The sequence below is a fragment of the Tympanuchus pallidicinctus genome, unplaced genomic scaffold, assembly GCF_026119805.1.
Source record: "Tympanuchus pallidicinctus isolate F22 unplaced genomic scaffold, pur_lepc_1.0 scaffold17, whole genome shotgun sequence".
NCBI lineage: Eukaryota > Metazoa > Chordata > Aves > Galliformes > Phasianidae > Tympanuchus > Tympanuchus pallidicinctus.
The window spans coordinates 4,939,514-4,956,447 of NW_026294690.1; the positions used below are offsets into that span (position 1 = coordinate 4,939,514).

The window sequence follows — 16,934 nt, forward strand, 5'->3', positions numbered from 1 at the left end:
TGTTTCTCTGGCTGTTGCATTTGGGCTTATCTTTGCTTGTTGCTTCTTAGGACTTTGCTATGCCACTATTGTTGATGTGCTTTCCATTGCAGTATAGTTCTTTTTTGTGGGTGTGTCTTTTGTTATTTTCAATTCTGTATGAAAAAATCAGGTGCTGTTGTTGGATCTGTCTGAAAGAGATCTGCAAAAACCTGTGTGTGGAGGCAGTGGCAGGTACAGGAATGGTGTACAGTAATCCATGCACTCTTTCTTTCCCATGGAATGCTCCCCAAAACATTGAAGATCTTGTCTGTTAGGAAGGTGTTCCATTACAATTATGTTTTATTGCTTTAGCATTTTAGTTTCTGCCCTGCTGCTGCTTCTCAGACATCAGCTCAACAATCAGGTGTGGGATGTGGTTGTGTGGAAAAACACAGAACAGGGATCTGTGAGTTGAATTGCTTCCCGTTTTTTTTTGCCTTGTTTGTATGAAATACTGCCAAATGACCTTAAAATTGAGCAGCCCATCTCAAAAACGGGGCGTTGTGGTTTGTGGAGGAAGCCCAGTTGTCCAGTTTGGAGTTGGTTTGTAACTGTTGAGCTGACCCGTGGTGGTTTTGCTGCTCTGAGCAACACGTGGGGGTTGGTTGGCTGTGCTGTGGGCGAGCTGAGAGCAGCCCAGCGCCAAACCTCGCCTGCTGGGTTCCTGCTTCAGAGCTCGCCCTGCTTTTCCTGCGAGAGTAACACGGGGTTAAATACATCTCTAATCGTATCTCTCAGGTTTGTCCGTATTTCAGAGCCCGTGCGATGGTTACGCTCCTCACATTAGCAGGAAGCGAACACGCGTCTTAGTGATCTGCTAACGCCAGCGGCTGCTCTCACACCTAGCGCTGCAAACAGCAGCGATCGCCCGGGGCTGAGCGCGGTGGAGCGGAGCGGAGCTCTGCGAAGCAGGCCCGGCCGTTCGGCAGGCGACGCGGGGCGGCTCCTGGCGACGAAGCGCCGCTCGGACCCAAGCCGCGGTAACGAGGCGACGGCCGAAGCGCGCCGCCCGTTCTCCTCCGCCCTCAGCGGGGGGCGGCTCGCGGGCAGGTGCCGGCAGGACGAGGGGGCGAGGGCTGCGGGCTGCCCGCTGTGAACCGGCCGCGTAGCCGCGCAACGGCGGAGCAGGAGCGTAAGGATTAGAGAAGTTAGCGGGTGAGGAGGAGATGGAGGAGGGCGGTGCACAGGAGGAGTTGGCGGAGCTGGGTGCTGGGAGCAGCTGCGCGAGCTCGGAGCGGGGCAGCAGCCCTGCGGGAGGCGCGAGGCAGCCCAGCGGCACCCACCGCGTGCCGTGCGTGCTCACCTTATCGCTCGCTATCCCTGCCTTGGCCGCCAGTAAGTACTTGGCCCAGTGAACCCTTTATTTATTGCTCTATAAACGCGTCTTCAGTGGTTTAAGGAGGTAATGTTAGAAAAGATGCTAGCTGATTTGGAATTTTCTCTGTAGGTTGTTAAGGAGACTGTGTGATCTGGGATCATTGCAACCGGTGCCTGAAAATGTCTCCCAGCAGCCTGTTACTCAAGTGTTAGCTGTTATTTATCAGTCACTGTCTAATGGTGAAAATAAAGATGTTTTTGACACATGTGCTCAGTTTAGGTAGTTAAGGGTAGGAGTGTCATGTTAGCTGAAGGGAGCAGCTTTTCAGATGAGGCATGGATCTCCTGCAGCATGGAGGTTTTGGGTTTTTCCTCTGGGCAGCTCTGCTTTATGCCTGTTGTCTGGGTGGCAGGACGCGTGTGCTTTGGGAGCTGCAGGCATGGGGTCATGCTTCAGGAAGAGTGGGTGGAAGGAGCAGTTCCTGGCATTTTGTGGGCCCTTATGGCAGTTAAACCCGAATAAGGGCTGCATGGTTGGTTGAGCTCTGGGATAAGTGTTTCGTGTTCTGCAGCTGTGGTCATCATTTTTCTGTTGTCACTTTTTAACTCCTGTTGCCATTAAATCAATGCAGAGTGTTTCCCATGAAACTATCATGTTTGATCACACTTGACACTTTCAGATGATTCTCATATTTTTTTTCTCATATTCTCCAGAGCAAAAGCAGATGACAACCAGTCCTCCTAATAGGCAAGGAAAGGGAGCTCCAACTGATGAACTAAGAACGAAGCGTTGCTATCACATTGAGTACTTCCTTTTACCAGATGATCTCGTGCCTAGAAAAATGGATTTGATGGTGTTTGGGACGGTTGCAAAGCTATTTGCAGAGTCTGATTCCAAGGTAAGGGATATGGTAAGGCTGGGTAATCCCACACATCATGCATGGAATGCAGGAGGATGTTTTCCAGAGCGAATTGTTCTAGTTGTATGTTCCAACAACTGCTTAGCCCCTACTTGCACACACGGATTTGGAAATAAGTATTGAGGATTAGAAATGTATGCTCCCAATCTACATCACCAGGAACTTCTTAGGTTTGTAATCAGAGGTTGTTGTCTTTTGGAGTTTTTATAATTTTATAATATTAATTATAAAATTGCATTTGTGTAGATTATTGGAATTGTATGTTTGTACTTCAAAGGTAGTAATTTGAAAGCAAGTGCACATTCCATTAAAAGATGGGGAAAAAATGAGAATTATGCTTCTGATCTTTGAGAGGAAGATGATTTTCTTTTCTTTTTTTTTTTTGAAGATACTTGAAGAATGTTGCAGATGTCTTGCTTAGACACATCTGGGTAAACCCTCTGTGTTCAAATCCATCAATCTAAATGTTGGATGTGTTGTTCTGAATTCACTTTAGTTTGTTGAGAAATGATTTTAGCACTGACTTTTTAGAAATAATCTGAAAGAAGTGGGAGACTGTTGCTTTTAAAGTACTGTGTATCGTTCTCAGCCTGTATCTGGATAATCCTAGTAAAGATAGCTTATGTGACTCGAGTTAATTCTGTTTACCTAAGTCCCAGTGACCAATTATTCATTTGAAAGCTTGTTGCGTTTTTCTCGTTAATACTAAGTAACAAAATTATAGCTGTCTTTTACCATATTTCCACTTTTTGGTGAAAATCCTGCAAGTAGGAAGAACTCAGAACTGGTGGTTCTGTTCATTCACTATTACATGCAGTTTCTTTTAGTATTAGTCTGTTAATTCATGTTGAGCTATAATTATGCCTCAAGTTACATAAGAAGAGAAGACTGAACTTAAAATAAGCCCAGATTTTTTTTTTATTCACAGACCTTTTAATGCAAAGGCACAGTTTGTAGAACAACTTTCTGGAACAAGTCCAGTAATACCCTGTAGGAAAGAGTGAAACAATTAAATAAAAGTATTTGCTGTTCAAAATCTCTTGTACTTTTGACAGTCTTTCTTCTCCCTTGCCTCTCACTGATCAGCAAAGAGAACAACCTAAGAATTCTGTACCATTCCTAGTACTGAAGGTATGATAGGTAACATGGTCACATCTTTCCCTTGCCAACTGTACTTGACTTTTAAGTACGTAGCATTTAAGCATACTTATGTAACAAGCCAAACAATAGTGTGGGTAGGCTACAGTGTAAATGAGCTTAGTCTGTAGCCTGTCTATACCCCAAGAATAGGATGTGAACAATCAGTGTAATGTACAGGTTGTTAGATGCACACGTATAGGCTTACCATTCATAGTACAGTTATGTTAACTATGTAGCTAGTGTTGCTGAAAGATGAATGACTTGTAAAAGAGACACAGGAAATGCTGTGTAGAGTAGTGCTCATGTTTTCCTTTGTTAACACCTGTTTTTTTTAAAGTGTCTGTTTTAGCTTTTGTAGTATTCCATTATGCTATTGGCATTCATGTAAGATGTAGCATGATTTGGAGACATAAGAAAGGCACGCTTTGAGAGTAGTAGTGATGATGGTCAGCATGTGAATTTAACCACTTCTATTCTGATGAAAGCCTTTACTGGAGTTCATCTTTGTTTTAACAGACTATTGTGCCATGGCTTGAAAATGACCAGATGTGGATCTCGTGGAACCATCATACAAATGTCAATGTCACTAATGAATTTCTAATAAAATTAAGAGATCATAAAATAACCTTAAAACTTTGGGACACCAAGGACAAGGTTTTCTCAGAAGCAAGGCTTAGTAAACCAGATGCGTCCTCAACAGAAAGAGATGCAGAGTCAGTTGGTAAGTCTAATGCAAACAGATGTGTTATCAAATGTATCTTGAAGCTGTGACTATACCTATTACTAAGTTATGATGAGATTATCTGATACTTGCCTGTCATTGCCATTAAAATAATTCTAGCTTGTTTGTACTCTGAAGGCTTTAGTTTCTGAAAATTCTTAAGGTAGAGAAATGTAACTGGGACTGTCATCTGAGCCTATGTGAATTGAGGAGCTATTTTAGGCTATTGGGTGCTAATAGTAGTAGTGAATATGCTCACTTTGTTTTTCTTTTTGTGCTGAGAAGATGTGGAACTTGTACAGCTGTGTTTTTATGCTGTGCATCTTTGTTTCATCTCTTCCTCTTGTTACTTCCCGCAACTTTGTAACTTCAGTCTATGGCTAAGTTCTGGCTATGCTGAGTTGAAGGTCAGAGGTGTCAAAAACATCTTTCTGTTGTGCAACTCTGCTAATTTTTACTAGTTGATTTACTAGTTGAATTAATTTGAGGATAGAGACCTTGTTAGAGCTCTTACGGACATGTATGAAAAAATACATACCAGAGAGGCAGCCATGAGATGAAGTGCACAGGAAATAGGGTATCCTTCACTCAGCAGGTATGGAACTACTGTTAAATTAAGCACATTTGAATAGTAAAGTTAATTTTATCAGTAGAATACTGTAACTGTTTTCTCTCTATGTATTAATGGATAGTTATTGGATGATGCTACACGATCTCAAATGCCAATTAGTATGGCTTGGGTTTCTTTTTGATTGAACTAATATTAATAAGTATTTGCTCAGACACGGTGGGCATTGTGAATAACTGAGCTTTGCATCTGTTTGTGTTTGTAAGATAGACTGAGCATCTCAGTAGCTGTTGTTGAGGAATGGAAATTTGTCAGTAGTTCTTTCTCTTCTGAACAGCTGCTGTAAAGCTTAGCAACAGGGGGATTAAAAGCTTTCCTTCCTGAAACTGCACTGTTGCAGGTGTCTGTGTGGAGAGGTCCTACTCACTTCACTGTCAGGGCTGTTTGCTTCGTGGGTAAGCCCAGTATTCTTTGAGCTCTCACAAGCCTCACCTGCCCCAATGTTTTCCTAAAGTATGCATTGTTGAGGAGAACATTTAATGCTGGATTCTTCAGCAGGCTTGTAGGTAATTCTGGTGCTTTTCATTCCCACATGCTATGGGAAAATAATTGCTCAAAACTTGAGTGGCCCAAACAGAACAAGCAGAAAAATCAGTGTTTTTATTTATTTATTTCCTTCTCCTGGTAGGTGGAGTAAAACACACAGTACTGCTGCAAAGAAAATGGTTTGAAGGGAATCAGCCAGCACCCAGCTGTACAAAAATTAGACAAGCAAAGGAATCCAAGGCACAGAAAAAGTCTTCAGCCCTTCCAGTCAAAGGTATAATATGACAACTAGAACTGGCTTTGTGGGCTGAATGGGAGAAAAAAAGCATAACTGGCAACTTGAGTAATGAGCAAGCAGGGACATGGACTGAGGGAACAAGATGCTGCAGGAAGGCTGAGGATATTACAGTTGGAGCAATTTTCTTATAGCTTTAGTATAGATCTCTTTTGTACCTCAATTCTAGCTGGCTCATGGAAGGTTTTTAAGGAACGCTAGAAAATAGTGTTTTAGTTGTGCTGCTGCTTCATGTTTGGAGGTGATTGTATTAATGTCTAGAATTTTGGCCTGGACAAATTTCTGCATTCTTACTGTTTCTCAGTTGTTGGTAGCTATCTGTAGTCCAGTACAGGATATTTTGTTTCCTTTGAACTGCTGGTGCAGGGTGAAGTATGAAATCTTATTCCTGACATTGATGAGATCCTGATTTTATGGAGTTTATGGTGTTGCCTTGTGCCAGCTGAGAAATTGCTGCAGAGCTGCAGGAGGTTAAAAAATGTGGTGTAGTGTTCAGCTGCAGCAGCACTCGTTAAGCCAAGAAGGGGAAAACTTCTCCATCTAGTGGCAGTGTTGTTTGTAGCCCCATCTTAAAAACTGCTGGTCTTGTCTGTATGGGAGCCTTACTGAGTCCATTGTCTGGAGGGCTGCCCCTGAGATTTCTTTGCACCTGGGCACTGTTGAACTGTGCAGAGCGCTTTGCTGTCAACTCCAAAAGTGTGTGGTATCAAAGTACTTTTTAACTTAGCTATTTGTTTTCACCATTAAACAATAAAACTACTTTCTCTCCCTTTGCTACACCTACAGTTTTTGTTAGATTTACAGATGAAATCTTGGGACTTGCCAAGTATTTAGATAGAATTCTCTAAAGAAAAGTGCAGTGAGGTACCAGGGATTCATGGCTTCCTCCTACCTTTAGTATCTGTTGCAACACTACATCTGTCCTTGTGGGGAACACTGAGTCACCAGTTTCATATGATTTGTCTATAAAATTGTTTTTAGTTTTTCTAACAATTCATGCCATGCATCATCGAAATAGGAGCAAATTGCTGGTGTAATGAGGCGGCGGAGTGCATCTGCATTTTGGTGGTAGTGCCATCTGGTGACAGGTCGAGAGAGGACTGATGGACCAAATGAGGTGTGATGGTCAGTACACTAGGAGGTAAAGGATGGGAGCATAGCTTCCAGTTCAGATGAATGGAAAAATGCCAGTGTTTGCCCTCAGTGCTCACCTGGTCTGCATTAAGAAAGAAAGCAATGTTGTGAAGGTCTCCTAATGTTTTTTTCATTGACCTTAAAAAATCATGTGTGTTATTGGGTGTGCAATTACTGTGCTCTGTGAAACAGGTGAGTAGTAGTAATTTCTCAGTGTCCTGTTTATACAGCTAGGTAAAAACCTAATATTCCATTGATCCATTGTTGCTTGGTGATAGTGGCAAATTTTATTCTTTATTGTGTGACACTTATTCAGCTAGTTAAGTGCAGACTTTTCTTGTCATTCATATCATGTTGATTTGCTCTGATCTTTCTGTGAGTAGGAGATATATCCTGTAATTAAGACTGATACATTGTGAGGCTAAATGTTGAGTAATTAACACGTAGGTCTGTGACTGTAAATTGTTTTTCTGTAATTAAATGACATCTGAAGCCAGTTAGTTATAGTATACCATACTTGTGGCATATATAAGCACTGATCAAGTATCAGAGCACTTCTCTATATTGTGTAAGAGATCTGCACACTGGGCATGTCACTTTTTTTTTTTCTTTCTCCCTGGTTTGCTAGAATAACTATTGGAATAATTTGTTGGAATAAGGAAAAATAATGCATGATTTCTTATGGATGTGCATTAAGATAATGTTATCGGTACCTACTAATGTACAGTTAGGATATTTGCTGGTAACAAAATATTATTTGGATACACTTCATTTTAATTACTTTTTAATTTCTAGTTTTGTTTTGAATGATAATTACTGTGGGACTTGATTTTCTAGGAAATAAAGCTCGACTTATCATATATTTGTTCTTGCATGATCTGTCAAAATGCCTCAAATTATTTTATATATTTTAAGCTTATTCAAACTCAGCCTTGGCACAAAGATGAAAGTTAAACAGATTGTGGTTCTGGGTTACACATCAGCTTGCATTTGTGTGCTTTGCAGATGCACTTTCTTGGTCTTATGAGACTCGTCAAAAGTAGACAAATTTAGAATTTGTTTTACTTTCACAGAAGAAACTGATCAGAGAGGACTAGAAACTTCAAGTTATAATGTACTACATCCTTCAGGGGCAGATGACTTCCTTACAGTAAGGTAAGCATGCTACACTTCCATGGGAAAGTGTTCATGTCCTAATAATACAGTTGAAGATGCATATTTTTTAGTATCTATGTTTCTTTTAAGCTTGTTGTAATTATACTCTGCTTTTGGCTGACTGTTGCCATAACACTTCTTGCAGTCGTGCCTGCTGATCATAGGACAGGACCGAAAGCATTGTTCTCTAACAACTACCTTAAGAATTTTAGTGGTAAATTTCTAACAATCAATGTACAACTTTCTGAAATTGAAGATTCAAGACCTGAGAAGCCATAGCAGTTTTAAAAAATAAAGTGTTTCTCAAGTTTTGTTCATGATGCAGAACTTTACTATGTCACTATTGCTCTTCCAAGCACCTAAGCATTTTCATTCTATCTGTATTAAGAATGATATTTCTTTCTATCTCATTGTTCAAAGGAATATTATTGTTGTTATGATCATTCCTTGTGGAGGGCTAGGGAGTTATCTGACAAGGAAGCTGTGCTTACTCTAAAAACACATCTGAGATTCAGAAAGTTACATTTCACCTGTTTTATCATTGGCAAAGTTTTGCTGATATTTTGAATGCCTGGAGAAGAGTCTTTTCCCTTGTCACTCACTTTATGTCAAAAGTATTCATAAGGAAGTACAATCATCATGATCCAATATCTTCTATGCGTTTGCAATGTGCAGTGGGGAGATTTCCAGCAAATCCACCAAAAAATTCCATGCTATCTCCGTAAACTCCACAGTATGATTTCCTTCACCAACTCCTAACATCTGGAGGTTGCTGTGTATTGTGATGGTTTCCAGGGCCTTTGCTGTGATTTTCTTTTATTGATGCAAATGAAGCATCCTTATCATTTTTATTTTAGTGGATATATATGTAACTTTTAATTTACTTTTAAAACCACATGTAATTCTGTTTTAATTTTGATTGCTTGTTTGTGTCATATTTGCTAGAAACAGATTTGAGGGTAAGGCCCAACTTCTGAAACAGAAAGCAGTTGCTGCTCCTTTGCGTAATACAACTTCAGAAGAAACTGGGCAAACAGCCAACAATGTGGGAATTCTGATGTGTCAAACAGACAAGACAGCTACCTGGAATGGTAAGTTCTGGATGGAATTATGGCATAGGGCTTATGAAAGCTAGATTTTAAAAGGTAAAGGGTTCTGTTTGTGTATTATTTTTTAAAAAGAATTCAAGATTAGAGAAGTGTGTGTTACCAGACCTGCATTTTAGTCTTTGCTTTCTGTGTTTCTTCAGAAGCAAGTTATATCTCTTGTTTTCTTAGCCAGTAGAATAAAGCGGGGATGCTGATGGCCCTTTTCCACCACTTTAAGTGTTCCAGTGGTGAAATGATGGATATTTGCAAGGGCTGTGAGTGTGCAATAATAAATTTTGTAAAACATTTAAAAATTAATGTTGTAGCTGAAACAACTGTTACAACTGTGAGACTACCAAGCTTGCTATTCCACATTGCTTGTGCTGCAGTTGCCACTAGAGGCCAGGTTTTCATCTGTGGTTTATAGTCCATATTTATTTCTAGTGCTTCTTCATGCTGTTAAATGAAGAAACACATCTCTACTGACAAATATTTTGCTCTCTCATCTGTAGCTTATGATTAACTAAGGTTCTATGAAAGATGATAACCACAGCAACAATGAACACTACCATATACGTTAAATCACCCGTGTTGAATGTCATGCTTGTCTGACTGAAAAACTAGCATGGTGTCCCAGGGTTCCTGCTCACATTATCCCAATATACTTTATAAAAAGGACATTTGCTTATCAACAAGCATCACTGAGCATGAATGTTAACATTCAGTTGTAGTTCATTCAAATTGAGTGAATGCATCAATATTGTCAACCAAGTTGTCAAGTCCTTCCTTGACAACTATTTTGTGGTTGGGCAGAGTGCCTGAAGATAGGAGTTACATAAGTGGAGGCTGTGGCTAGTTCTGCTGGTATTGATTATGTAAAGATTGAATGTGGGTGAAAGGAATGTAGGGAATAATCACTCACCATCTGAGTAAACTGGATATTGATTAGCTTGTCTTGGTGATATCCTTGGGATTTAGAGGAATGGCATTACTCCTGTTTTGTGAGCACAAAGTTAAAAGATGGAGATTTCTGGAAACAGTAAATTACATGTTGCTAAAAATAATCACATATGCATCATAATACATATGTGAAAAGGAAGAATAGTAAGATGGCAAATATAACTTTAATCTTGGTAATTCCATTAACTTTTAATGCCTACTGCTGTAAATTTTTTTTTTTTTTTGAGATTTCATATACTAAAATACAGTGAACTGTGCAGAGGAGTTCTGAGCATATTGAAATACTAGCCTAAGTTGGTTTTAGAAAGAAGAATTGACATCTTTTTCTAAGGACGCGTAACTCACTGCGTTCTGCCTATAGCAAACTTTAAATCGTTTCCTCCTTCCTTGGTCTAACCCTGCCTTCCATCAGCAGGTAGAAAGAATCCTGGTGCTAAAAAGGACATGGGTACTACTAGGGCAAACATTGCTTTGCTGCAGTTGGATCTCATGCCTCTCCTCTCAGGTATTATTCTGTAAGGAAGAGGCAGGGAGGGAGCAGGATGTGAGATGTGCTGTGTGTGTCTGAAGCAGCTGTGCTGGTGGGTCTGCCTGGTGGAAAACAAGCTGTTTTGGTTGTTTTTTTTAATCTGTTGAGAATGTGTTGGAAATAGGATATTGGTCAGAAGAAAGTGGATTCGTTCTGGGGCTTTCTGACTGTAACTAGATTAACATCACACTGTCCTGTTTTTGTGTGCAGTGACTTAAATCTTTCTGTGCTCATAGACAGAATTGCCAAGATGTCATAGAGGATGAAACTCAGCTGCTGAGTACATACAGCAAAATTTAACATCCAGAAACATTTAAATATGCTTCTGTACCTTTAACAGAGACTTTAATTGTGATGAAAGCCTCTAAACTGTTTTAATATTTATGTGAATGGTATATTTGCATCTTCAAAGTGACAGAAAGCTTCAGTACGCTTTTAGCTCTTAGCCCAAATGAGACTTCTGGCATTGTTCTAGATACTATTTTCTTCCCCACTGCAAAAGGTAAATAATATATGAAGCAATTATTATTCATTTTATTTCAGTACAAATTCAGTGGAGGTTTTAAATTTAATCAAATACTGATGCCTTGATGAGATAACTTCTGTAATAATATTTCATCTTGTTTTTAAAAGGAGAAAACTCAGTGATCAGTCGACTGGAAGAAAACAGTCCTATTCTTTCAGATGCTTATGTGTCTTTCACTGTAGAAACACCTCTTCTGTCTGAAAGACAAAGGCATGAATTGAATCCACTGGTTATAAAGATTTATTCAGCTACCAGCCTCCCAAACACACCTATACCAATAGAAGAGCTACAGGTAATGCATCCCACTCCTGCTTTCTGAAGGAATTCTCTTTGTTACAATGAAGTAATGTTGCTTACAATACGGGCATGGTTTTAAAGAGAAGTTTTCTTGTCGCTATTTGGCTAGCATTTCCTGAGAGAGGTGTCTCCAGAGTAGTGCCTCTGTATTGTAGGCACTGACAACAAAATTGCAGTCCTTGCATTTTCCATGGGCAATAATTTACATGTAATCAGCATATTTTTATTTTTGAGCAGTGGAACTTATTTAGTTCACTCACTGTGCTGTATTGTTTGAAGCTTTGCTGACAAGTCAGTACCTGATGATTGGCTCATTCAGAACAGCTTCTGTGTTGAAAGTAGTATTGAACTTGTAAAGCATTCACTTTTTTTTTTTTTAATCTTTAAAAAAAGGTGAAAATTATAGTTCTAGATTGTTTTGTTGTTGTTTTTATAAAAATAGCTCAATGTTAATGTCAGGAACTGTGTATCTTTGAGTTTCACGTTGCAGGCCTGTTGTGGCAGACTAGGCAAATTGATATACCAGTTATGAAAAGTAACAGGGAAAATATTGCACTGCAGTTTCCAGTGCAGTCTTCAGAGTGATCACAGTTTTTATTTTGTTTCCTTTGCTAAATGTGGTGAAATCATGCATTGTTGAGAGCCAGGAATTGTCAGGTTAGTCCTTGACAGCCAGCTTCCTCTTTGTGCTGGTTGCCTTAATGCTGATGAACACTTGCACAGAAGAATCACAAGTATTGCAGAATGGATCTTGCTATTTAGCCCCAAATGTCTAAGTAGCTAATAATGGAGCTGATACTGTCCATTCCCTATGGTATCTTTGGATAATTGTTGAATTTTATAACTACCTATAGGCCTTGAATCCTACAGATACACGAAGATAAAAATATATATATCAAGGAGTCTTTGCAGTCCTCTGCATGCCTCTTTAATAATCTAGAAAGAAAAGGTGTGATTATTTTTTTAAAATATGTATGGAAAATCAGGAAATTTGTGGACAGACAAACGAAGGGGACAGTAACTTCCTGAAACACAGGATCCAGGCATGTAGAATGGCCTCCTTGTTGCCTTGAAAGACATAGTTTGTACCATAAAGTACATCCCCATTTTGCCTTCTACAATAAAGGCCAATTATTCTGTAATATGAAAAATAAGAGGGAGGAAATTAACACTTCAATTATCTGTTTCTCTCTCTCTTTTTGTTTGATAGAGATTATGTGTTCCTACCTATTGCAAATACAAATTTCACAATTTTCCAGCTCATCAGACTCATGGACGAATCCATGGAACTCATGTCTACTTTAAGGATGTTAATGTATTTTTAACAGGAACAATGAAACCTGGGGAGTTAGAAAGGTATCTTAGAGGTCCACCTTTGGAGATTGAAGTTCATGATCGGGATAGAAGGATTGAAGACAACAAAAAAAAGCCATATTTATTTGGGGAGGCTCAAGCTGATGAAAATCTGGGAGAGGTGAGGCCCCTCGCTTGCAAATCCACAATATGTAATTCTTCTACAGAGAATGAAATGTGGCATCCACATGGGGTAGCTAAAGTAAGTCTAACTGATCTATTGTTGGGTAAAAAGTACATGACTATTAGTGCGCCCATTCGTAGCTGTTCAACTCCAAATACATCTGCTTTCAATAAAGAGGATAAAAGTAAGAAGATAAGGAAGAAGCATCCACAGGTTCTGTTACCTATGGGACATTATCTACAATCAGACTCAATTTTGAAAGTGAGAGTGGAAATAGCAGTGCCATTGAGAATGCATGCAGAAGGTGATGATGCTCAAGTGGCAGATTGCCCATACAGTTGTATAATCTACATTTTTGACTACAGTAATTCATCTTTATTACGTGATTTGGTGGAAGAGATTACAGAAATCAATGCTAAAGCCCTTCAGCTGGACTGTTATCCTCCACACGTAATCAGAATGACTCTTGATACATTAAAACTGAAAAGCACACTAGAGAAGGCTTCTGAGTTAGATATTGTTACTGGCTTTCACCTACTGGATGGAGCTTTTCATCTCTTTGTCTTGGAGGGATTAAAAGACAAAGCCATCAAGAGACTCTGGGATAGGCACTTTGAAAGGTAAGAGTGACATTTTTAATTAATTATTTCCATTGGCAGCTGAAAGTTGTAGTTTCACAAAGTGAATTCTGCTACTTTCTATAAGTGGGAGAGAGGGCAAAGAGAATGATTGATTGGAAAAAAGCTTTTAAAACTCTGAGACTATACTACTTCACATCTTGAGGATACATCAGCACAGTAAAGGCAGTATAGTTTAAAGAAGCTGAAATGATGTGCAGAAAACATACCTGACTTCCAAAGCACAGGTTGTCTTAGCTTACTTGACATCACATACACTGATGTGTAGCCCCGTGCTATTTCTGTTGGCCAAATATCTGTCCTAATTTTCAGTGGGCCATACAAATGTGCTCCCAGTTGAATTTGGCCATGGGACACCCTGGCATGTGATCTGTCATGTGAGTCATTGTTTGCTAATACCCAGTGGGATCTAAAAGCTGTGAGGAAGCTGGAGCTCAACCTGTATTTTTCCTTCATACTTAGGAGGAAAGTATAACAAATGCAAAACTAAAGTTTCCCTCAAATTTCATGTTTAAAAAATAATACTTTTTTTTTCACTGCTATAATGTTATTGAAGCTTTTTTTTTTTTTTTTGTGCAAGTTGCTTCATTGTGCTTGCTGAAATTATTTGTTACATGAGAAGTCATCTCTTGTTAGAGGTAACCCATAGCTTCGATTGAAGCTTTGTTTTACTGCTGCAGTATGAATTTTTGTATATTAGCAGAAATATTTAGAGAGAGCTCTTGAGTAGGGCCATTAAGCACACAGATGAAACTGAGGTGAGCTGCTTTTGAGATGACTGCAATGTGGTTTAAAAACAAAATCCGTTCAACTCATTCATGACATGAAGGTTTTGATGTTTTCTTTCTTTGTCCATAATCACTTTTTCAGAACAGTTCATGTGAAGTGGAGGCTGTGGAATAAGACATTCCATTTAAAGGACAAAAGGCAGTTGGTTTAATGAGAGATAGTAATTGTATGGCAGAACTGAGGAAACCTGAGATATGAGCTGATGGTTCTAACCTTGTCGTTGGCACGCTCTGTTACAGAGCTTACAGACGTGAAGATGGACAACTGGAAATACTGTATGATTCACAGCTGTCTTTCAGTCAGCGCCTGTATACAGACCTGGAAGCAATCTTTTATCATTTCCACCTCTGTAAGCCCCTCTTCAGTATAGCAAAACAGCCGCTGCTTTATGTCAGAGGAGCCGTTCCTTGGGCATGTTTCCAAGCCTTGTCCAGGTATGACTCTTCTAAATTTGTAGTCAAGAAATAAAGAAATATTATGATGGAAGAGTGAATATTTGATATCAAAAGTAATATTCCTTCATCTTTTCCACCATGAAAGCAGTCTGTGGGTGTGGTGAGTGGTTCAGGTTCCAGATGACTTACAGGCAAGCATGTTTTACTAACTACTGATGTAATGGTAACTGGATATTGGTGAGCTCACTTCTGTGGGCAGAAATTCATAAATTTTTATTTTAAAGAAGAGAACTGTATCAGTAGGGTAGTATGTTGGAACATGCCTGAATGTAATACAAATAGAAGAAAGAGAATTTGGGTGCCAGAAGCATCAGCTAGGAAGGATTTATTTCTCTGCTCTGTTCTCTTGGAGTGATGATTTAGAAGCGAGTAAAGGAGAAGGACTTGTTAGAATCAGAAAGTCACTTGAACTAAGTGGGAAATTTCATGAACGGTTTTCCTGAGGTAACTGTAATAAGGAAGGGTTCTTTATGAGTTGGGGAGACACTGTTTCCTTTCCATAGCTTTTTCTTTAAAGTTCTTTTATGTGATTTATTGCTGAGTCTGTCAGTTAGCTCACTTTGTCTGCGTGCAGCAGCTGTTAGTCTTAAAGCATCTTGACAACTTCTGAGGGGGATCAAAAAAGAAGTGGATAAAGCTGCATGTGCATAAATTATCAATATAACTTCTAAAACCATGAAAAATATTCTGTGCATGTCTTTATTTGTCACAAGTAGCTCATAGGATAAAAGTTGATCAAAACAAGTAAAATAAAAGTGAAGCAGAGGTGATTTTAGTGAAATTTGGCAAAAATATGAGTCATGTACTGGAACCAACGTGCATGAAGGAAGTTTCCTTTATTGGCCCGCCAGCCAGGGAATAGGAATTCATTAGCTAGTAACTAATCTTATATCTAATTCTAGTGCCAATGACATTCCCAGGCTATTCCTAATAGTTGTAATGAACTGTTATCCTTCTGTATCACTGCCAAATACTCACACATCTGAGCTGACCTGAACTTGTTAATAAATAGATAGTTAAAGTTCCCCAGTAATTTTAGTGGTGATGCTCTGATTGCCATAAAGTTTTTATAAACTAATAAACTGTTGATATCTGCTTGTAGGCTCAGTTACCTCTGTCGCAGTAAGAGGTTGAGGGATGTTATTCAGGGGGAGCTGCTGCCCTCGGCAGAAATGATCACAGCGCTGAGTCGAGAGTATGGAGCTCCATTAACTGATGAGGATCTCTTCACTCAGAAACCTCCTTTACTCTCATTTTCCTCTGACTATGCGCCACCAGGAGATGTTAGCAGAGAGAAAAAGACAGGATATTCTTCATTAGATGACTACAATGAAAAATACGTGCAGTGGAAGAAGGAAGTAGCAGACAAAAAGTCTTTTGAGAGAAACCATATTAGGGTGAGTTGTTTGTTATGTGAAAGAGGCAAGCCTAATAGCTGTGTCACTTCATATCTTGATTAACACCCCCTTCTTCTGAAACCTTAGAAAAGTTTTTAAGCCTAATGTGTTTGTAAGTGTTGTACAAACATTACTAAAGTGTAGGGTGGTTTTATTTTGCAGAGGCAACTGTTTTTTAAGGGGGAAAAAGCAAATTTGCTTGCAAGCAAATAGAGGAGGTGCTGTATGAGTGGAAAGAAAACTGATGGATTATTTAAAGGATTTGCCAATTTCTTCTCAAATTCTTCTCGTTGGTTCCTATTTTTGTTCTTCTTCATAGCATCCCCACATCAACCAGTTACATAGTGCTTTGTGGGGCCAGGCCAACAAAGCCCATGTAAAATTTGTGCTGCTTTCTCTTGCCCTGCAAAGTACTTGTTTAGACAGCCAGAATGGTTAGCCAAATCAAATCAGCAGTTGAAAACAGATCTTTTAAGTAAAAAAACAAAACAAAACAAACAAAACAAAAAACAAAAACCTGGAATAATTTTATTACTCTTCTGGTTTGTTCCAGGCTGCCATCTGCCCCTTCTGTTGTCTCGGGGCAAACATTAGAATTGAAAACCTTTCTGTTCAGGTAGACATTCGAGCAGAGATACCACACGTGTTTCTGGGGAGTCTGAAGTGTTTTTTGAGTACGTTTCTTAGCTGAGGACTCTCACCATCCCATGGTTTGTGAAGGCTAGTTTGGGCTGGTTTTAACACAAGGAAGTTGTCCTTGATGTTAAAAGCTGCGTTCCTGTGTAGGGGTACTGCCTTGGAATTATTGAACAACGTTGAATTTCTAAGTATTTCTAATTGTAGTTTGCTGCTAGAGAGGTGTTTGATGAGGCTAGAAGAGAAAACAATCTTAAGTAACATCATATTAACTTAACATATTAAGTTCCTGGTAGTTGTTTGTAACAACATAAGAGGATGCAAG

At 39.3% G+C, this 16,934-nt stretch overlaps 1 protein-coding gene across 7 annotated transcripts in view; it reads left to right on the plus strand.

The window, feature by feature from the left end:
* The window catches only part of CFAP92 (cilia and flagella associated protein 92 (putative)), a 25,626-nt gene continuing 8,692 nt past the window's right edge, over positions 1–16,934 (plus strand). For 2 of the 7 annotated variants that reach the window (XM_052678475.1, XM_052678471.1), the window contains exons 1-11: positions 475–1,356; positions 2,053–2,237; positions 3,915–4,119; positions 5,376–5,507; positions 7,736–7,817; positions 8,763–8,908; positions 10,278–10,370; positions 11,028–11,212; positions 12,428–13,314; positions 14,361–14,555; positions 15,679–15,973. In XM_052678475.1, the coding sequence (XP_052534435.1) occupies positions 1,188–1,356; positions 2,053–2,237; positions 3,915–4,119; positions 5,376–5,507; positions 7,736–7,817; positions 8,763–8,908; positions 10,278–10,370; positions 11,028–11,212; positions 12,428–13,314; positions 14,361–14,555; positions 15,679–15,973 (2,574 nt within the window). In that variant the 5' untranslated portion in view covers positions 475–1,187. Of the gene's footprint in view, positions 1,357–2,052; positions 2,238–3,914; positions 4,120–5,375; positions 5,508–7,735; positions 7,818–8,762; positions 8,909–10,277; positions 10,371–11,027; positions 11,213–12,427; positions 13,315–14,360; positions 14,556–15,678; positions 15,974–16,934 lie in introns of all 7 variants that reach the window. The other 5 variants (XM_052678474.1, XM_052678473.1, XM_052678472.1 and 2 more) reach the window with 5 other exon arrangements.